Below are 22,033 nucleotides of genomic sequence, written 5' to 3'. Positions count from 1 at the left end.
AAATTATATTGGGCTCCTCCTGGTGGTCTTCTGTGAGTATTTTGTCCTTGCTATCTGGGATCCTTGAGACGTCCCCCCCCGAGTTTATTTCCGCCTGCATCGATGCTTATCAGATAACCAGTAGACCTAAGCAATATAACATGATTATAACAGCTGAATGGTGGCCAATTGAATAGCAACATTACAGAATACACACACTTAATTAGTTTCAAATGAGGACTCTTATTTTGACGTTTTTACAAACATTAGTTTTGCCCCAGGAAGTGCTTGGCCGTGTTCTCGCGTATTTACAAATATGAACGGGAACATATTCTTTTTGGAAGGCAGCTGACTAGCAACAAAAGCGTGCTGTTTTTCGACAATTGACCCGACATGACTGCTGCCAGACCGCTCGAGATGGAGCGGCCAAGGCACCGTCCGTTTCTGATCGGTGTTAGCGGAGGAACTGCCAGTGGCAAGGTAGGTAACGTTAACTAGCTACACAATAATAGCTATCTAGCTAGCTGTCAGCTAGCTGTCAGCTAGCTGTCGTTTCAACAATCAGTAAAGTAGCTAGCTAACGTTAGCTAGTTTTCGTTTTCCCAATGAACTGAAAGCAAACACTGAAAGCAGACACATCAGGATGTCACTTGACACCAAGCCATCTATTAATTTATTGTCTTGTTTTCTGTCTGTGACAATTTTGAAATGTGCCAGCTACTTCACTCTGCTATGGCTATGCCCCAACCTTATCATCAAACTGAAATTATGTTTCTGATTTTTAGTCAACAGTATGTGCAAAAATCATGGAGTTGCTGGGCCAGAACAAGGTGGACCATCGTCAGAGGAAAGTGGCCATCATCAGCCAAGACAGCTTCTACAAAGTCTTGACACCTGACCAGAAGGCCAGGGCACTCAAGGGCCAGTATAATTTTGACCACCCAGGTACTACAGGCCTGTATGGATATTGTAATAACATAAGTATAATTGTTGTAATAACATACGCTCTATCAGGCACTTATCACTCACTAGATTACATTAATTCAATTAATCAAGCAATGGCAAATGTTCTAACTGTAGCTGCAATGTGAAAAATGTAGGTTAACTTAAGTAATCATTATTATAAACATAAAATAAATGCATATCTGGATGGAAAAAGTGAATAACGTTGAAATGTTTATTACAGATGCTTTCGACAACGAGTTGATGTACCAAACCCTGAAGGATATTGTGGAGGGGACAGTGGTGGAGGTGCCGACATATGACTTTGTCACGCATTCGAGGTGAGGGAAACATTCCATATGGAAACATACCATTTCAGTTGTAAATGCCCTTCTTGAATTCAGACAGACCGGGTCAAAAAGGCCCACCCTACACATTCCAGAGCTCAGATAGTTGACTCTTGAACTAAGACATGACCTTTGACCTAAGATGTCTCTAACCCAGCTCATCTGCAAACACACCGAACAAAAATATAAATGCAACATGTGAAGTGTTGGTCCCATGTTTCATGAGCAGAAAAAATACATTAAAAAATTAATACGCACATAAAGCTTATTTCTCCAAAATGTTGTGCACAAATTGGTTTACATCCCTGTTAGTGAGCATTTATCCTTTGTCAAGATAAAGAATCCACTTGACAGGTGTGGCATATCAAGAAGCTGATTAAACAGCATGATCATTACACAAGGGCACTCTAAAATGTGTTTTGTCACACAACAAAATGCCACAGATGTCTCAAGTTGGGGGAGCGTGCAATTGGCATGCTGAATGCAGGAATGTCGACCAGAGCTGTTTTTTATTTATTTATTTAACCTTTATTTAACTAGGCAAGTCAGGTAAGAACAAATTCTTATTTACAATGACAGCCTACCAAAAGGCAAAAGACCTCCTGTGGTGACAGGGGCTGGGATTAAAAATAAATAAAAAACATATAAATATAGGACAAAACACACATCACGACAAGAGAGACAACACAACACTACATAAAGAGACCTAAGATGACAACATAGCAAGCCAGCAACACTTGAGAACAACATGGTAGCAAAACAACATGGTAGCAGCACAAAACATGGTACAAACATTGGGCACCGACAACAGCACAAAGGGCAAGAAGGTAGAGACAACAATTCATCACGCAAAGCAGCCACAATTGTCAGTTAGAGTGTCCACGATTGAGTCTTTGAATGAAGAGATTGAGATAAAACTGTCCAGTTTGAGTGTTTGTTGCAGCTCGTTCCAGTCGCTAGCTGCAGCGAACTGAAAAGACGAGCGACCCAGGGATGTGTGCTTTGGGGACCTTTAACAGAATGTGACTGGCAGAACGGGTTTTGTAACCAAGTCTAGATTTAACTTTAGCCTGCAGCTTTGATATGCGCTGAGATAAGGACAGTGTACTATCTAGCCATACTCCCAAGTACTTGTATGAGGAGACTACCTCAAGCTCTAAACCCTCAGAGGTCGTAATCACACCTGTGGGGAGAGGGGCATTCTTCTTACCAAACCACATGACCTTTGTTTTGTTGGTGTTCAGAACAAGGTTAAGAGTAGAGAAAGCATTTATTACAAACCTGGGGAGGGTCCGGCTGAGTATAAGACTGTATCATTTGCATATAAATGGATGAGAGAGCTTCCTACTGCCTGAGCTATGTTGTTGATGTAAATTGAGAAGAGCGTGGGGCTTAGGATTGAGCCTTGGGGTACTCCCTTGGTGACAGGCAGTGGCTGAGACAGCAGATTTTCTGACATTATACACTGCACTCTGAGGTAGCTAGCAAACAAAGACCCCTCAGAGACACCAATACTCCTTAGCTGGCCCACAAGAATGGAATGGTCTACTGTATCAAAAGCTTTGGCCAAGTCAATAAAAATAGCAACACAACATTGCTCAGAATCAAGGGCAATGGTGACATCATTGAGGATCTTTAAGGTTTCAGTGACACATCCATAACCTGAGCGGAAAACAGATTGCATATCAGAGAGAATACTATAGACATCTAGAAAGCCAGTCAGTGGATTATTGACAAGTTTTTCCAACACTTTTGATAAACAGGGCAAAATAGAAATGGGCCTAAAACAGTTAGGATCAGCTTGATCTCCCCCTTTAAATAAAGGACGAACTGTGGCTGCCTTCCAAGCAATGGGAACCTCCCCAGAAAGGAGAGAGGTGAAAAAGATCAGAGATAGGCTTGGCGATGATAGGGGCTGCAACCTTAAAGAAGGGTTTTTTTGGGGTCAAGTTTCAGGAGCTCCTCTAGCACCTCGGACTCAGTGACTGCCTGCAGGGAGAAACTTTGTAGCGGGCAGGGGAAAAAGAGGGAGAAGCATCGGGGATAGTCGCATTAGAAGGGGTGGGAGATGAGGAAATGTTGGACGGGCAAGGAGGCATGGCTGAGTCAAATGGGAATCCTGACAAAATGAAGTGTTGATTGAAGAGCTCAGCCATGTGCTTCTTGTCAGTAACAACCACATCATCAACTTTAAGGGACATGGGCAGCTGTGAGTAGGAGGGTCTATTCTCCAGGTCTTTAACCGTTTTCCAGAACTTCTTGGGGTTAGACCCACTGCTCCTTAAAGTAACTCACTTTGGCCTTCCAGATAGCCTGAGTGCAATTATTTCTCATTTGCCTGAACGAGAGCCAGTCAGCCTGAGTATGTGTGTGCCGAGCCTTTCGCCAAATGTAATTGTTGAGGTGGAGTAACTCTGCAAGATCACGGTCGAACCAGGGGCTGAACCTGTTTTTAATTCTCATTTTCTTGACGGGGGCGTGTTTGTTAACAATATCACTGAAAATATCAATAAAGAATGTCCAAGCGTCTTCGACAGAGGGGATCAAGCTGATTCTATACCATTTTACAGAGGCCAGTTCATGAAGGAAGGCTTGCTCATTAAAGTGTTTTAGCAAGCGTCTATGACAAATCAGGACAGGTAATTTCACTGAGCAGCCATTACGAACACAGGCTGTAAAACAGTGATCACTAAGGTCATTACAGAAAACACCAGACTGATACCTATCAGGATTATTTGTGAGGATAACATCGAGGAGAGTAGCCTTTTCTGTGTGTTTGGAGTCATACATGGTGGGATTGGGAGTAATCGGAGAAAGATTTAAGGAGTCCCATTGCTTTAGGACTTGGGCAGGTGGTTTAAGCATGTCCCAGTTTAGGTCACCTAGCAGGACAAATTCAGACTTGGTGTAAGGGGCCAGGAGAGAGTTTAGGGCAGGTAGGGTACAGGCCGGTGCTGATGGAGGACAATAGCACCCAGCATCAGTCAACAAAGAGCTATTTGAAAGTTTAGTACTTAAAACCAGCAAATCAAATTGTTTGGGGACAGACTTGGAGACAACCGAGCACTGAAGGTGATCCTTGGTAAAGATTGCCAATCCCCCACCTATGGAAGTTCTGTCTTGCCGAAAAAGGTTATAACCATTAAGGTTAACATCATTATTCAAAACACTCCTCCTTAACCATGTCTCAGTAATGACCAACACATCTGGATTGGAGCTGTGAACCCACACATTCAATTGTTCCATTTTAGGTAATAAGCTTCTAGTGTTAACGTGCAGAAAACCCAGGCTTTTACGAGAGCAGAAATCAGTGAAACAGATATCAGAGCACAAGTCAGAATTGGCGCTAGCAACTGTAAATGGGCCAGGGTGTACATGCACATTTCCAGATATCATCAACAGTAATACAATACATCTGTTCCCGGAATTTAATGTTAATTTCTCTACCATAAGCTGCCTCCAACATCATTTTAGAGAATTTGGTAGTATGTCCATCCGGCCTAACAAATGCAGACCACGTGTATGGCGTCGTGTGGGCGAGCGGTTTGCTATTGTCAACGTTGTGAACAGAGTGCCCCATGGTCCGGGTGGGGTTATGCTATAAGCTACGGACAACGAACACAATTGCATTTTATCGATTGCAATTTTAATACAGAGATACCGTGACGAGATCCTGAGGCCCATTGTTGAGCCCACTGCCGCCATCACCTCATGTTTCAGTATGATAATGCACGGCCCCATGTTGCAAGGATCTGTACACAGTTCATGGAAGCAGAAAATGTCCCAGTTCTTCCGTTCTTCTTATACTCACCAGACACGTCACCCATTGAGCATGTTTGGGATGCTCTGGATCAATAACATGTTCCAGTTCCCGCCAATATCCAGCAACTTCACACTTCTTGAGGTGTATGGTGGTCACACCTACCTTTTATTTTTTTAAGGTATCTGTGACCAATGGCAGAATATCTGTATTCCCAGTCATGTGAAATCCATAGATTAGGGCCTAATGAATTTTTCAATTGACTGATTTCTATATTTGAACTGTAACTCTTTGAAAATGTTGCATTTATATTTTTGTTCAGTAAACATACCAATCATGCATGCATTCATGTGAAAGTTTTTCTGTCTATAAATGTGTCTTTGTGTGTACTAAATGTGTGTGTTCCAGGCTGCAGGACAGGATAACAGTGTACCCGGCTGACGTGGTTCTGTTTGAAGGGATCCTGGTTTTCTACTCTCAGGAAGTGAGGGATATGTTTCACATGAAGCTCTTTGTGGACACAGACTCTGATGTCAGACTGTCTCGCAGAGGTACTACTGACACACAAATTAAGAGGATGTACCATCTATAGATTGTCATATGCACTTCCATACTCATACTTTACTCTAGCATCTTTGATATACATATTTGTCACGTCTTGGTCCTGATCTGCTTGTTGTGGATTTTACCTGCAGTTCTGCGGGATATGAAGAGAGGCAGAGACCTGGAGCAGATCCTCACCCAGTACACCACATTTGTTAAGCCAGCCTTCGAGGAGTTCTGTTTGCCTGTAAATGTCCAGTGCTGCCCCACTTACAATACACAAACAGATAATGGACACTAATTCATTATTAATAGGCCTAATTATGGACACAATATGACACATTTAACACGTTCAGTCAGCTGATTTACATCAGTGAGATGTTTAAATGACTCAATTACAAATGTGCGCAAAGCTGTCAAGGCAAAGGGTGGCTACTTTGAAGAATCTAAAATACATAATGGATTTGTTTAACACATGATTCCATGTGTTATTTCATAGTTTTAATGTCTTCACTATTATTCTACAATGTAGAAAATAGTAAAAAATAAAAACCAGGTGTGTCCAAAATGAGATGGATAATGGTCCTTTTTTCCAGACCAAGAAATATGCAGATGTCATTATTCCTCGAGGAGTTGACAACATGGGTAATAATAACGCTCATGAATCATGAAGAATCTCCATCCCTCTCTCCTTTCCCCTCATTAATCTGCCTTTCTTTCTCGCCGCAGTGGCCATCAACCTCATTGTGCAGCACATCCAGGACATCTTGAATGGGGACCTCTGTAAGTGGCACCGTGGAGGAGCGGTCAACGGGCACAGCCGGGGCTTAAAGCGGGCCGCCTCGGAGCAGGGGGACCTGGCCAACTTCCCCCCAGGGAAGAGGGTCCTACTAGAGCCCAGCAGTCGCCCCCACTGAGACAAAAATCTGTGTTAACTGTCTGTCAGTCTGTCTACTATATATATGTGTGTGTTTTGTAGTATGTATTTAGAATTGAGGGTTGATGCTTTTACTGACTAGGTCTGGGATGGGGGAGAGCTGGGGGGGACTAGCTCCTGTAACTCACCTGCAGAGCATCCAATCAGATAGGGAAGACTTGAGAATACATCCAAGACGCATCAAAAATAATTCATTAATATATCACTGAAGCAGGTATGACAACTCTTTTTTAAATGACTGTCTTCCATGTGTACATTTTTACCCTGCAGTGGTTTGACTACCTCCGGCTGACAGGAGTGAGATGGTGGAATAAAAGCTTTTTTTAAATGTCTGTTTTGATTTTGGCTTTGTTTGCTGCTTAAAATGTGTTATATTGTATCTGAACATGTGGAAATCAGATAAGTACAATATTTATCACCTAATGTGTGCACTTCAGTGCTGCGTAGGCTGTTTGGATTGTGAAATATCTGCTGGATCATCCCTTGATGCCATGGTAAATTCATGCCTTGTGAGTTTATTTTTTAAAGCATTTTCCTAATGACCATGATATTTAAGAAATAAAGTATGTTCACTATCAGAGGCTTGTGGTTATTTTTTTACCCTAATGTGCGAGCACAACAAGCCTCCCATTGACATCAATGCATGACGATGTAAAAGTTACGAGTGCAGGTCTTGTTGGGATTTGGCCCATAAGAGGAAGTAAGTAGCATAGTATGACAAACCTCTTCCATTCAGCAGACAGTGATGTATAGAAACTGAGCAGTTTTATTGGAGTTGGAAAGCACAGTGTGATGAGTTGGATGACACCATTATTCCAAAGGAATAATGACAAACTACAGCACACAATGGACTGACAAACACAGATCCCACCCAGACACACAGCCCCTCTTTACTGGGACACACGCCTGGTTGCCTGACAGTTCTCTTACTCAAACATGGCACACGATGATTGAATATGACAGACATAGATCACAGCATCTTTAGTACTTCTCTTTTTGTGGGTTTAGTTTTTTTGCTTTGCTTTTTTGAGTGCACATTTGTATGGCACTTCTCTTAATAGACAATCCTTTTTAAGAACAAAAGGAGCACTGTATATAATAAATCATAACCATATATGATTCATAATATTAATAATCTTGTTACAAGTCTAGTCCCTTTGTGGTCCTCCACCTCGCCTAACCCCTCAACTGACCTTTTCCAAAACCACACTCCTGCCCAGTCAAGTCTGCATTGTGACAGAGTTCATGGCAGAATATAGTCCGGAACACTGAGGAGGATTCCATGGATACAAGGAAGTTCCTCTTCCTTCCATGTTTGAGGGAAGTTAAGTCAGGAGAGGGAGCAGTAGGATGGCCCACCCAAGGATGGCCCACACTCTGTAGGGTGAGGGAGGGAATATCTGAGCATCTAGAGGAGCTTTCACCTCACACACTCGCTGACACACACATTTATACATTAAAATGGGAGAGGACAGGGAGCAGTCTCTTCCGTTGTTCGACATCTCCACCTCTCCTTATATGAAGTTTTCCTCTTCTCCTTGGCACCAGTCTTTCCTCTCTCACCTCCCGTTGGTTAGGAATTTCTCTCCTGCCAACTGCAGTTCTGGGTGGGGAGAACCCAATGTAACTCCAATCATAACCCCCCCATAATCTCCCAGTGTATCAGAGCAGCACAGTCACTGTAAACCATGGCAGTCTTTCCCCCCCCTACTAGCCTACTGTATATCCTCTGGTCTGGTCCAGCCCTAGTCAGTCTTTCTTCCCCTGTTAGTGAGGTCCAGTTGATTGTGTCCATCCATCTATCCTTTCTGTCCATCTGTAGCACAGTGGAGGTCCCTCGGCGAGCCCTGGCTGTGGTCTCGGGGCCACGCCGCACCGCTAACCCCCCCCCTAAGTCTTCTCCTCGCGCTCCGTCCGCCGCCGGGTAATGTTGCGAGGCTTGATCTTCAGTGAGAGCTCCCACAGCGCCTCCTCGGCCAGGTGGTCGCTGAAGTCGTTGAAGAAGCAGACTATGTCGTCGTTACGCTTCAGCTCGTAATGCCTGGGGTGGGTGGGAAAGACAGAACGAGTCGATCAACGAGATGCCTATGTCTTTCCATGACAAACTGACCAGGTCAATTCAGATGAAAGCTACAGTGTAGATGAAGGGGAGGTGACGGGTTAAAGAAGGATTTTTAAGCCTTGAGACAATTGAGACATGGATTGAGTATGTGTGCCATTCAGATGTGTGCCATGTATGTGTGCCATCCCAACGCTGCTGGGTTTTTCATGTTCAACAGTTTCCCGTGTGTATCAAGAATGGTCCACCACCCAAAGGACATCCAGCCAACTTGACACAACTGTGGGAAGCACTGGAGTCAACATGCGCCAGCATCCCTGTGGAACGCTTTTGACACCTTGTAGAGTCCATGCCCCGGCAAATTGAGGCTGTTCTAAGGGCAAAAGGGAGTGGGGGTGCAACTCAATATTAGGAAGGTGTTCCTAATGTTTGGTATCCTCAGTGTCAACCTCGTCAACCTTCTTTGTATGGGGATTAACATGGAGGTTGTAATGTACACTGTGGATAATTATTGTAGTCTTATTGAATTACATTAAATATAACATATTCATCTATCATAATGTGAGGTTACCACACTCTCAATCTGTTTGGAGATTTGTGGATGCTTTTCTCATGGGACAACAGTTCTACTCACACTTGGCCCCTCGTATCAATGGGTCTCAATGGGACTTACCTGCTTAAATAAAGGTTAAATAATATAAATACTCACACTTGCTGGAAGCGCCTCATACTGTCCAGGATGTTGAACTGCTGCCAGCGCTTGGAGAAGTTGACCTTCCCGTCGATGAGGTCAGGGTTCCCCAGGTGGACGAAGGTCAGGTCCTGCAGGATCAAACCGCTGGAAAAAGGAGAGAAGAGAGAAATGGAAGAGAGAGAGATTAGGCTAAATATAGACAAACAGTCCTAGGAAGAATAGGTAAAACACACAACCACATACACACAAACACTTTCATTGAACATTACCTAGCTCAGTTGCACATGTACAGAAACACAGACATAAAAACAGACTTACAGGTATGGGATGCACGGAGGCGCCACGTCGGCCAGAGCCGCCCGGTACGCTCTGAAAGACGACGAGCTGTCAATCAACGTACAGTATTCCTCCAATCCCTGTGAGAGAACAAGTGTGTTACAATGTGTTACACCCATAACACACCCCGATACCTGAGTATATTAAAAGTGAGACTCCATAGAAAGAATTGAAACACGAGTATGAATATCTAGATCTCTGTGTGTCAGACTTGAGCCACTACTGTCTGACTCACCTCTGAGGTCTGTTTCTGCCACTCCAGCCTGCGGATGGGGGCCGAGTCCAGGGCAGACAGTATTGCCAAGTATGAGTTGAAATTGTTCAACTTCCGTAAGTGCTACACGGGGAAAAGAAAAACAGGACAAGAACAGTCGTCCAGAGAGTTAACCATCAACTAAATATACTAGTTCAAATCAATTTATATAGCCCTTCTTACATCAGCTGATATCTCAAAGTGCTGTACAGAAACCCAGCCTAAAACCCCAAACAGCAAGCAATGCAGGTGTAGAAGCACGTTAAGAGGAAGAGCTGTGGTTGTATAAATGTCGAGATTGGTTACCTTCATGATCTTGATGAACTTGAGGAGCAGCTTCTCTCGGTCCTGGGCTTTCTCCTGCTGAATGATTAGAGAGCGCACCCTAGAGGACAAACAAACAGTGTTGCATGTGAGAGAAGTAGAATTAGGATCTGGCTGAAAATACTCGAATCAGTTATAGAACCCATTGCCCTTTATGGTTGTGAGGTCTAGGGTCCGCTCACCTACCAAGAATTCACAAAATGGGACAAACACCAAATTGAGACTCTGCAAAACATCTATGTACAACGCAAAACACCAAATAATGCATGCAGAGCAGAATTAAGCCGATACCCGCTAATTATCCAAATCCAGAACAGAACTGTTAAATTCTACAGCCACCTAAAAGGAAGCGATTCCCAAACCTTCCATAACAAAGCCATCACCTACAGAGAAATGAACCTGGAGAAAAGTTCCCTAAGCAAGCTGGTCCTGGGGCTCTGTTCACAAACACAAACAGACCCCACAGAGCCCCAGGACAGCAACACAATTAGACCCAACCAAATCATGCGAAAACAAAAAGATAATTCCCTGACACATTGGAAAGAATTGACCAAAAAACAGAGCAAACTGGAATGCTATTTGGCTCTTAACAGAGAGTACAGTGGCAGGTTACCTGACCCAAAATTCAGGAAAGCTTTGACTATGTAAAGACTCAGTGAGCATAGCCTTGCTATTGAGAAAGGCCGCCATAGGCAGACCTGGCTCTCAAGAGAATACAGGTTATGTGCACACTGCCCACAAAATGAGGTGGAAACTGAGTTGTACTTCCTAATCTCCTGCCAAATGTATGACCATAGAGACACACATTTCCCTCAGATTACACAGACCCACAAAGAATTTGAAAACAAATCAAATTTTGATAAACTCCCATATCTATTGGGTGAAATACCACAGTGTGCCATCACAGCAGCAAGATTTGTGACCTGTTTACCACAAGAAAAGGGCAACCAGTGAAGAACACCACTGTAAATACAACCCGTATTTGTTTATTTATTTTCCCTTTTGTACTTTAACTATTTGCACATCGTTATAACACTGTACATAGCCATACTATGACATTTGAAATGTCTCTAATCCCTTGAAACTTTTGTGAGTGTAATGTTTACTGTTCATTTTTTATTGTTTATTTCAGTTATTTTCATTATCCATTTCACTTGCTTTGGCAATGTAAACATACAGTACCAGTCAAAAGTTTGGACACACCTAATTTTTCTTTATTCTCATTCTTTTTAAAAACAAATTTCTACAGTGTAGAATAATAGTGAAGACATCAAAATTATGCAATAACACATATGGAATCATGAAGGAGTTCCCATATATCTGCAGCTCAACTCATCCCAAACCATCTCAATTGGGTTGAGGTCGGGTGATTTTGGAGGGTCATCTGATGTAGCACCATCATTCTCCTTCTTGGTCAAATAGCCCTTACACAGCCTGGAGATGTGTTTAGGGTCATTGTCCTGTGGAAAAACAAATGATAGTCCCACTAAGCGCAAACCAGATGGGATGGCGTATCGCTGCAGAATGCTGTGGTAGCCATGCTGGTTAAGTGTGCCTTGAATTCTAAACAAATCACAGACTGTCACCAGCAAAGCACCATCAAACCTCCTCCTCCATGCTTCACGGTGGGAACCACACATGTGGAGAGCATCGGTTCACCTACTCTGCATCTCACAAAGACACAGCGGTTGGAACCAAAAATCTCAAATTTGGACAGATTTCCACCGGTCTAATGTCCACTGCTCATGTTTCTTGGCCCAAGCAAGTCCTTTCTTCTTATTGGTGTAATTTAGTAGTGGTTTCTTTGCAGTAATTCAACCATGAAGGCCTGATTCATGTAGTCTCCTCTGAACAGTTGATGTTGAGATGTGTCTGTTACTTGAACTCTGTGAAGCATTTATTTGGGCTGCAATCTAAGATGCACTTATCCTCTGCAGCAGAGGTAACTCTGGGTCTTCCTGTCCTTGTGGCGGTCGTCATGAGAGCCAGTTTCATCATAGCGCTTGATGGTTTTTGTGACTGCACTAGAAGAAACTTTCAACGTTTCTTCTAGTGCTCACTCAGCTCACTCAGGTGCGCGGCCGTGAGAGGTAGCTGCGTTTCTTTTCGTTTCTAAAGACAAAGGAATTCTCCGGTTGAAACATTATTGAAGATTTATGTTAAAAACATCCTAAAGATTGATTCTATACATCGTTTGACATGTTTCTACGAACTGTAATGGAATTTGACTTTGTCTGGCCTGCGCGTCATGAATTTGGATTTTTTAAAAGGAGAAGTTTATCTAAAGTTCCATGTATAACACTTGTATCTTTTATCAATGTTTATTATGAGTATTTCTGTAAATTCATGTGGCTCTCTGCAAAATCACCGGATGTTTTGGAGGCAAAACATTACTGAACATAACGCGCCTATGTAAACAAAGATTTTTGGATATAAATATGAACTTTATCAAACAAAACATACATGTAATTGTGTAACATGAATTCCTATAAGTGTCATCTGATGAAGATCAAAGGTTAGTGATTCATTTTATCTCTATTTCTGCTTTTTGTGACTCCTCTTTTTGGCTGGAAAAATGGCTGTGTTTTTCTGTGACTAGGTACTGACCTAACATAATCAGATGGTGTGCTTTCGTCGTAAAGCCTTTTTGAAATTGGACACTGTGGTGGGATTAACAACAAGTTTATCTTTAAAATGGTGTAAAATACTTGTATGTTTGAGGAATTTTAATTATGAGATTTCTGTTGTTTGAATTTGGCGCCCTGCACTTTCACTGGCTGTTGTCAAGTTGATCCCGTTAACGGGATCTCAGCCGATCTCAGCCGTAAGAAGTTAAGGCACGCCTATTAATTGAAATGTGCATTCCAGGTGACTAACTCATGAAGCTGGTTGAGAGAATGCCAAGCGTGTGCAAAGCTGTCATCAAGGCAAAAGGTGGCTACTTTGAAGAATCAAAAAAAATATTTTGATTTGTTTAACACTTTTTTGGTTACTACATGATTCCATATGTGTTATTTCATAGTGTTGATGTCTCCACTATTATTCTACAATGTAAGAAATACTAAAAATAAAGAAAAACCCTGGAAGAGTAGGTGTGTCCAAACCTTTGACTGCTACTGTATGTTTCCCATGCGAATAAAGCCCTTTGAATTGAACTGAAAGCGAGATGGTGTGTGTGTGAGAAAGAGAAAATGTGCCATTGTGAGATGTTGACTGATCATTACAAAGCTATGTGATTTATATGGTGGGAGTTTGGTAATGCATTGACAGGCTGTATGTATAGGCTCAGGTCCAGCTCTCACCAGTAGCTCATGTTGTTAAAGTGCTCTGTGAACTGAGTCAGATTCGGACTCTTCTCCTCATTCTGCTCCTTGGCCCAAAGCAACACCTCAGGAATCTATCAAAATAGAACAAATAAGGAGAGAGGAGAGATTGAGTTAAATCCGTCACTGGAGCAGAATGTCAATTTCTCTGCAGTGAAGGTGAAGAAAAGCAGAGATAGTTAGGGGCTCTCTGGTACCTCAATTTTGTAGAACAGCTCTGCATCCAGTAGTGTGAGCTGATCGGCAATCTCATGGCTGCGGAAGTCATGCAGCGTTCCGGGCCTGGAGTAACACACACAAGTTATGTCCTATCCTCGTGGGGACCTAAAATCAATTTCCATTCAAAATCCTATTTTCCCTAACCCCTTACCCTAATTCTAACCCACTAAGCTTAGAATAGACTATAAAATACAAAGGTTCATGGACAACCCTTCAAACTAGTGAATTCGGCTATTTCAGCCACACCCGTTGCTGACAGGTGTATAAAATCGAGCACATCGCCATGCACCTCCATAGACAAACATTGGCAGCAGAATGGCCTTACTGAAGAGCTCATTGACTTTCAGTCAGAGGATGCCACCTTTCCAACAAGTCAGTTCGTCAAATTTCTGCCCTGCTCAACTGTAAGTGCTGTTATTGAAAAGTGGAAACGTCTAGGAGCAACAACGGCTCAGCCGCCAAGTGGTAGCTCACAAAACCGGACTGCCGAAGCGCGTAAAAATGGTCTTTCCTCGGTTGCAACACTCACTACCGAGTTCCAAACTGCCTCTGGAAGCAATGTCAGCACAATAACTGTTTGTAGGGAGTTTCACAAAATGGGTTTCCGTGACTGGGTAGACGCACACAAGCCTAAGATCACAATGCGCAATGCCAAGTGTCGGCTGGAGTGGTGCAAAGCTAAGGCTCCTTAGTTCCAGTGAAGGGAAATCTTAAAAATACACCATACAATGACATTCTAGACGATTCTGTGCTTCCAATTTTGTGGCAACAGGTCCATACAGAAATAGTTTGTCGAGATCGGTGTGGAAGGACCTGGCTGGCCTGCACAGAGCCCTGAACTCAACCCCATCTAACACCTTTGGGATGAATTAGAACGCCGACTGTGAGCCAGGCCTAATCACCCAACATCAGTGCCGACCTCACTAATGCTCTTGTGGCTGAATGGAAGCAAGTCCCCGCAGCAATGTTCAAACTAGAGGTCGACCGATTATGATTTTTCAACGCCGATACCGATACCGATTATTGGAGGACCAAAAAAGCCGATGCCGATTAATCGGACGATTTTTAAAATGTATTTGTAATAATGACAATAACAACAATACTGAATGAACACTTATTTTAACTTAATATAATACATCAATAAAAATCTATTTAGCCTCAAATAATTAAACATGTTCAATTTGGTTGAAATAATGCAAAAACAAAGTGTTGGAGAAGAAAGTAAAAGTGCAATATGTGCCATGTAAAAAAGCTAACGTTTAAGTTCCTTGCTCAGAACATGAGAACATATGAAAGCTGGTGGTTCCTTTTAACATGAGACTTCAATATTCCAAGGTAAGAGGTTTTAGGTTGTAGTTAATATAGTATTTATAGGACTATTTCTCTCTATACCATTTGTATTCCATATACCTTTGACCATTGGATGTTCTTATAGGCACTTTAGTATTGCCAGTGTAACAGTATAGCTTCCGTCCCTCTTCTCGCTCCTACCTGGGCTCGAACGAGGAACACATCGACAACAGCCACCCTCGAAGCAGCGTTACCCATGCAGAGCAAGGGGAACAACTACTCCAAGTCTCAGAGTGAGTAACGTTCGAAACGCTATTAGCGCGCACCCCGCTAACTAGCTAACCATTTCACATCGGTTACACCAGCCTAATCTCGTGAGTTGATAGGCTTGAATTCATAAACAGCAGAGCTGCTGGCAAAACGCACGAAAGTGCTGTTTGAATGAATGCTTACGAGCCTGCTGCTGCTTACCACCGCTCAGTCAGACTGCTCTATCAAATATCAAATCATAGACTTAGTTATAACATAATAACACACAGAAATACGAGCCTTTGGTCATTAATATGGTCGAATCCGGAAACTATCATTTCGAAAACAAAACGTTTATTATTATCGCATAAAACCTGACTCTGCGTGCAATGAACGCAAGAGAAGTGACACAATTTCACCTGGTTAATATTGCCTGCTAACCTGGATTTCTTTTAGCTAAATATGCAGGTTTAAAAATATATACTTCTGTGTATTGATTTTAACAAAGGCATTGATGTTTATGGTTAGGTACACGTTGGAGCAACGACAGTCCTTTTTCCGCGAATGCGCACCGCAGCGATTATATGCAACGCAGGACACGCTAGATAAACTAGTAATATCATCAACCATGTGTAGTTAACTAGTGATTATGATTGATTGATTGATTGTTTTTTATAAGATAAGTTTAATGCTAGCTAGCAACTTACGCGAATGCAGTAAGAAGCCATGGTAACATGTAGGCTCCTCGTGGAGTGCAATGAGAGGCAGTTGGTTAGAGCGTTGGACTAGTTAACTGTAAGGTTGCAAGATTGAATCCCCGAGCTGACAAGGTAAAAATCTGTCGTTCTGCCACTGAACAAGGCAGTTAACCCACTGTTCCTAGGCCGTCATTGAAAATAAGAATGTGTTCTTAACTGACTTGCCTAGTTAAATAAAGGTGTAAAAAATAATAATAATAAATCGGCCAAATCGGTGTCCAAAAATACCGATTTCCGATTGTTACGAAAACTTGAAATCGGCCCTAATTAAATCGGCCATTCCGATTAATCGGTCGACCTCTAGTTCAAACGTCTAGTGGAAAGCCTCCCCAGAAGAGTGGAGGCTGTCATAGCAGCAAAGGAGGGACCAACGCCATATTAACGCCCATGATTTTGCAATGAGATGTTCGACAAGCAGGTGTCCACACAAACTTTTAGTCATGTAGTATAGCCTTTGTCCTCCATGAGACGTGGGAAATGTTCCCCACGAGGGAGAATGTTCCTTGGTTCTTCTATCCACAAGGACAGTAAAACAACTCAACCCACCCACATAAATGCTTAATGACAGAGAAAGCAAACAAATCAATAGTACAATCAAATGCAAGAAGAGGTTGCTCTAGCCCCCTCCAATACTCTCCTGACCCTCGACCCCATGTCGATCCCTACCTGGCGGACACGCCCCGGGCGGCCAACGGCTTGAGAGAGTTGGTGCAACGCAGCAGCTTCTTCTGCTCCACCTGGACGACAATACGTTTAGAATTGCGTTTCTATTTTATCTACAGTATATAGTATGGTGCTTTTCATTTCCAAACAAAATGTCAAACAGAAAACAGACCTTGTCCAGGATGTTCTTGCGGAGCACGCGGGCCAGGCTCAGCTCGCCGTTACACACCAGCCTGAACACCAGGTCCATCAGCTGCTTCAGGATGTCCTCCGTCAACTCCACCAGACTGGGAGGGAAGAAAGAGCGGGAGGAAAAAAGCAGGGGATAAGTGAGTCAACGCCTCCACATCTGGCCATCGCCATCAATCACTGTCATATATATTTGCTTAATAATGTGTCAATTAATCCTGTAAGACCAACTTGACAGTTTGACAATAAATAAATAACTCCTTCAAAATGGCTTCAATCTGGCTACAGGCCAGACAAACTGTTGGCGACCCTTGGGACTTTCTTGGAGTAAAAAGCCATTTGTGTGGCTCTACGGAGAGAGAGGGTCACCCATACTCACCACAGCTCATCCACCACTCGAACCAGCACAAAGAAGGTGTTCTTGCTGACCCGCTTCTTAAATGTGTCTGGACTGTGACAGAACCTGGTGTATGTGCTTGGTGGTGAAGGAGAACACGTATTCTGAACTCATTCTCCTCGTAGTAAATACACACGCACACATTCTCCACCGTCTTTCTGTTGGAAAGTGTTGGTCGCCTCGAGTGTCTCGCTGGCTCGATACTGTGTGTGTTGCACACAGTATCGAGCCAGCGAGACACTCGAGGCGACCAACACATGTCCAGTGGGTTTTCAAAGGATATCTGTAGTGCAGCTTCTTAATGAGGTCCTCTGGGCTAATGAATGTCCTGTACGTGGTCAGGAAGGCTTCACAGTACAACACCAGATCTGTCGGGGAGCAGAGGAGAACACCGCCCCTTTAAGTCTGAGGTCGAGGAACTAATGATGGATCCTATGAACTTTAGAAAGCATGGAGAGAGGACATGAATAGATAGGCAATAGGTCATCTCCATTCTGACAGAGAAAAATGATCTGGAAAACAGGAATGTTCTATCTATCTATCGCGAGATATATCTATTCTATCTGTTCACATGTCAGAGTGAAAAGAGAGAATATACTGACATCACTGTACTGTATAACAATTTGACAGAAAGTGTGATCGGATCCCGTCCAGTTTGAACACACACACACACACACACACACCCCCCCTGTGCCACTGACCCAGAACCACACATTCTAACGGGGGCTGCTGTCAAACGGTGATAAACGCGACCTACCTTTGCGTTCCGTCTCTGTGGCGTGGACTAACAGAATATCCCCTGATCCAGCACGCACGTCAGGACCATCATCATTCTGAGAGAGAGAGAATGAGAAAGAGAGATGGAGGGAGAGATGAATAGATGGAGAAAAAGAGCACCAGGGGGCATAGAGGGAAAGAGAGAGGAGGGGGGTGAGGTAGAGAGAGAGAGGGTTAGGTAGAGAATTGATGAGGATTAGGGCAAAAATGCAGTCTAGCCCAAAATGCAGCTCTCTCCTCTCTTGTCCATGCTCACCCTCCCTCCCTTCCAGCCCTGCACCAGCTCCACTGACGAGTGAGAGAGGTGGAAAGAGAGAGAGAGAGAAAGAGAGGACTGGCATACGCAGGACACAGGCTGATCACACAAGCTGACAGATCCCCAACAATAATACCCTTGTTTACCGCTACAGCTGTCCTTTGTTGTTTAATCAGACCTCCCTTCTCTTATCCCCTTTCCTCCCTCCCTCCCTTTTCTCTCTTTCCCTCTTGCTACATCTGACCTTGCAGAGTGGGGACCACCATTTCACACAAATCACACACACACACACACACAGACTCTCCTGCCTGTCAGACTGCACCAAACAGAAAAAAGGAAAGGACATTTTAATGGAGAAACGTGCCCTGCAGTTCCTGAGAATTTATTCTAGAGGTCAGTAGTGGACAGAGTTTTCTGATTTGGAGTCTTCTGTTTCAGCATCTCACTAACATTATGTAACATGAATACATGGGACCACGCATTCTTAAAATGTTTAAAACGGATGACTAACTAGTTTTGAATAAAAGTGTCCGCTAAATGGAATATATTATATTGTTATTATGAATAGAATCCCATTGAAAGAAAGCGCAGTAGCCAAAGACAAACACATACTTTTCTCTATACAATGCTTAGCCAATAGACATTGGTGGTAATACTGTTAGTGCCGTAGCGAATGAGGGCTATGTTACCTCTTGTTTTAGTGTAATCCTGGACATGATCTCTTTGTGGTCAATGAGAGAGAGCTCGTCCACTTCCTCGTCACAAGGCGCAGAGTCTGTTGACTTCTGCCTCCTACTGACACAGACAGACAGACGGACGGAAGCACCATTAGATCAGTTTACCTGGATTTATATACATAGAAATAGAATGACTACCTATAATAGAATTGTCACCCATGAAAAATGTTCCATTCAAATTGATGAATGGACTTTGTCTCTTCAAATAATTTTCTCTATGCTTACATATAGAATTGGTCGTTAATCAGTATCCATTTCATTCAATTGGCGTTTAATCTTCGAGGATCACCGGATCAAGTAATGACGTAACGGCCGAAGGGGAGAGTGTTTATGCAATGTGACCCTAGTGGCCACTCAATCCCTTACCTGTCCTTGTCCAGAGCCTCCTTGCTATTGGAGGAGGGCATCTGTGGAGAGGGGTCTTGAAAGGCGTTGTCAGCAGAGTTGGGCTCCTGTCGGGGAAGAGTAAGCTCTGTCAAGGTAGGATGAGGAGCAGGAAACATGGGACACCACCACATCATGTACACAAATGGTGTCTTCATAAAATAACTGTTGGCACAGGTAAAAGATATTAACCTCTGATACAGGATCAGATCTTTGATCATCCCCCCTAATGGTTACTGTTAGGATTGTGGGTAGAATGATTTGATCCTAGATCTGTGGTTAGGACATAAACTCAGCAAAAAAAGAAAAGTCCTCTCACTGTCAACTGCGTTTATTTTCAGCGTGTAAATATTGTAAATAAATGTGTAAATATTTGTATGAACATAACAAGATTCAATAACTGAGACATAAACTGAACAAGTTCCACAGACATGTGACTAACAGAAATTGAATAATGTGTCCATGAACAAAGGGGGCGCAAAATCAAAACTAACAGTCAGTATCTGGTGTGGCCACCAGCTGCATTAAGTACGGCAGTGCATCTCCTCCTCATGGACTGCACCAGATTTGCCAGTTCTTGCTGTGAGATGTTACCCCACTCTTCCACCAAGGCACCTGCAAGTTCCCAGACATCTCTGGGGGGAATGTCCATAGCCCTCACCCTCCGATCTAACAGGTCCCAGACGTGCTCAATGGGATTGAGATCCGGGGCTCTTCGCTGGCCATGGCAGAACACTGACATTCCTGTCTTGCAGGAAATCACACACAGAACGAGCAGTATGGCTGGTGGCATTGTCATGCTGGAGGGTCATGTCAGGATGAGCCTGCAGGAAGGGTACCACATGAGGGAGGATGATGTCTTCCCTGTAACGCACATCGTTGAGATTGCCTGCAATGACAACAAGCTCAGTCCGATGATACTGTGACACACCGCCCCAGACCATGATGGACCCTCTCTCCAAATCAATCCCGCTCCAGAGTACAGGCCTCGGTGTAACGTTCATTTCTTCGTCGATAAACGCAAATCCGACCATCCCCCATGGTGAGACCAAACCGCGACTCGTCAGTGAAGAGCACTTTTTGCTAGTCCTGTCTGGTCCAGCGACGGTGGGTTTGTGCCCATAGGCGACGTTGTTGCCGGTGATGTCTGGTGAGGACCTGCCTTACAACAGGCCTACAAGCCCTCAGTCCAGCCTCTCTCAGTCTATTGCGGACAGTCTGAGCAATGATGGAGGGATTGTGCGTTCCTGGTGTAACTCGGGCAGTTGTTGTTGCCATCCTGTACCTGTCCCGCAGGTGTGATGTTCGGATGTACCGATCCTGTGCAGGTGTTGTTACACGTGGTCTGCCACTGCGAGGATGATCAGCTGTCCGTCCTGTCTCCCTGTAGCGCTGTCTTAGGCGACTCACAGTACGAACATTGCAATTTCTTGCCCTGGCAACATCTGCAGTCCTCATGCCTCCTTGCAGCATGCCTAAGGCACATTCACGCAGATGAGCAGGGACCCTGGGCATCTTTCCTTTGGTGTTTTTCAGAGTCAGTAGAAAGGCCTCTTTAGTGTCCTAAAATTTCATAACTGTGACCTTAATTGCCTACCGTCTGTAAGCTGTTAGTGTCTGAACGACCGTTCCACAGGGGCATGTTCATTAATTATTTATGGTTCATTTAACAAGCATGGGAAACAGTGTTTAAACCCTTTACAATGAAGATCTGTGAAGATATTTGGATTTTTACAAATGATCTTTGAAAGACAGGATCCTGAAAAAGGGTTCTTTTATTGCTGAGTTTATGATCTAGGTTGAGTGTTACTTACTCTGAGGCAGAGTGGCAGCTCCAGCTCCCCGTTGGCCTGGCTGGATGAGTAGAGGTTGACATACTCACCCTCTCCACCCTCGTCCACACTCTACGTGAAGAAAAGAGGGACCATGGAATTAAAGAGAACAGATTTTATCTCTATGGGGACAGCAAGCTCAGAGGTAAGATGAGGCTTGGAGAAGCACTTCCACTCAACTACATTGTGTTGTATGGTTTCTACTGTACGTAACTGTCAATAATTGGCCACCAGGTGGCACTGGTGATTGGTGTTTAGTCATGTACAGTATTTCAGTAAAATGTGTGTCTGTTACACATGATAGTGAATAGGAGAATAGAGTCACAAGTTAGGATAATAAAATAGCCAAAATATAAGGTCTGGGAGTTAGATTTGTCTGCCTGCCTGCCTTTCTGCAAGCTCACCACGGCCGAGGTGTGGAGGAGAGAGTCAGTGAGAAGAGAAGTGGTCTCAGAGGAAGGAAGACAGACGGCCACAGAGCCCAATAGGTCGGCCAGGGAACAGTCGGGCCCTTCCCCGCTGCCAGCCAATAGGGTGGCATTGGCCAAGGCGACCTGGTCCGAGCTCTGCGATTGGTGGAGAGTAGGAAGGGAAACCAGGAAGAAGGAGAAAAGAACAAGGTAAAGACAGCAGAGAGAATCAGGTCAAAGTTGAAAAGGAAGTGAACAGTTGAAAGTCTCCAGCACCTCCTAAGCTCCTACTAACTTGGACTAATGTCATTCAACATACTATAACAATACATGGAATGATATCAAATCTTTCTATGCCTTTCACATAGCCAAGAA

The 22,033-nt window shown here is 43.6% G+C and overlaps 2 protein-coding genes across 5 annotated transcripts in view; one reads left to right on the top strand and one right to left on the bottom strand.

Moving 5' to 3' along the window:
• Nucleotides 1-279: 279 nt before the first annotated feature.
• On the top strand, nucleotides 280-7,086 carry LOC120021186 (uridine-cytidine kinase 1-like). Of its 2 annotated transcripts, XM_038964826.1 has the most exons (7): nucleotides 282-459; nucleotides 765-924; nucleotides 1,166-1,262; nucleotides 5,437-5,579; nucleotides 5,724-5,818; nucleotides 6,168-6,216; nucleotides 6,301-7,086. In XM_038964826.1, exons 1-7 carry the CDS (start codon nucleotides 373-375, stop codon nucleotides 6,486-6,488), a joined length of 819 nt encoding a protein of 272 aa, XP_038820754.1. In that variant the 5' UTR covers nucleotides 282-372; the 3' UTR covers nucleotides 6,489-7,086. The 2 variants fall into 2 exon arrangements, with proteins under 2 accessions (XP_038820755.1, XP_038820754.1); XM_038964827.1 differs by lacking the exons at nucleotides 5,724-5,818; nucleotides 6,168-6,216 and having other exon boundaries at nucleotides 280-459.
• A 170-nt stretch (nucleotides 7,087-7,256) lies between these two features.
• The window catches only part of LOC120021185 (rap guanine nucleotide exchange factor 1-like), a 109,921-nt gene continuing 95,144 nt past the window's right edge, over nucleotides 7,257-22,033 (bottom strand). Inside the window, exons 13-29 of one of the 3 annotated variants that reach the window (XM_038964825.1) lie at nucleotides 21,653-21,814; nucleotides 21,256-21,320; nucleotides 20,785-20,800; nucleotides 19,399-19,484; nucleotides 18,985-19,090; nucleotides 18,020-18,095; nucleotides 17,546-17,630; nucleotides 17,245-17,337; nucleotides 16,849-16,963; nucleotides 16,680-16,750; nucleotides 13,695-13,779; nucleotides 13,477-13,571; nucleotides 10,157-10,235; nucleotides 9,833-9,934; nucleotides 9,580-9,677; nucleotides 9,277-9,405; nucleotides 7,257-8,549 (exon numbers count right to left, since the gene is read on the bottom strand). In XM_038964825.1, coding sequence (XP_038820753.1) covers nucleotides 8,399-8,549; nucleotides 9,277-9,405; nucleotides 9,580-9,677; nucleotides 9,833-9,934; nucleotides 10,157-10,235; nucleotides 13,477-13,571; nucleotides 13,695-13,779; nucleotides 16,680-16,750; nucleotides 16,849-16,963; nucleotides 17,245-17,337; nucleotides 17,546-17,630; nucleotides 18,020-18,095; nucleotides 18,985-19,090; nucleotides 19,399-19,484; nucleotides 20,785-20,800; nucleotides 21,256-21,320; nucleotides 21,653-21,814 — 1,614 coding nt within the window. In that variant the 3' untranslated portion in view covers nucleotides 7,257-8,398. Of the gene's footprint in view, nucleotides 8,550-9,276; nucleotides 9,406-9,579; nucleotides 9,678-9,832; nucleotides 9,935-10,156; nucleotides 10,236-13,476; nucleotides 13,572-13,694; nucleotides 13,780-16,679; nucleotides 16,751-16,848; nucleotides 16,964-17,244; nucleotides 17,338-17,545; nucleotides 17,631-18,019; nucleotides 18,096-18,984; nucleotides 19,091-19,398; nucleotides 19,485-20,784; nucleotides 20,801-21,230; nucleotides 21,321-21,652; nucleotides 21,815-22,033 lie in introns of all 3 variants that reach the window. The other 2 variants (XM_038964823.1, XM_038964824.1) reach the window with 2 other exon arrangements.

Source organism: Salvelinus namaycush, chromosome 26, assembly GCF_016432855.1.
Source record: "Salvelinus namaycush isolate Seneca chromosome 26, SaNama_1.0, whole genome shotgun sequence".
Classification (NCBI taxonomy): domain Eukaryota; kingdom Metazoa; phylum Chordata; class Actinopteri; order Salmoniformes; family Salmonidae; genus Salvelinus; species Salvelinus namaycush.
This window is presented reverse-complemented; position numbering and strand designations above follow the sequence as displayed.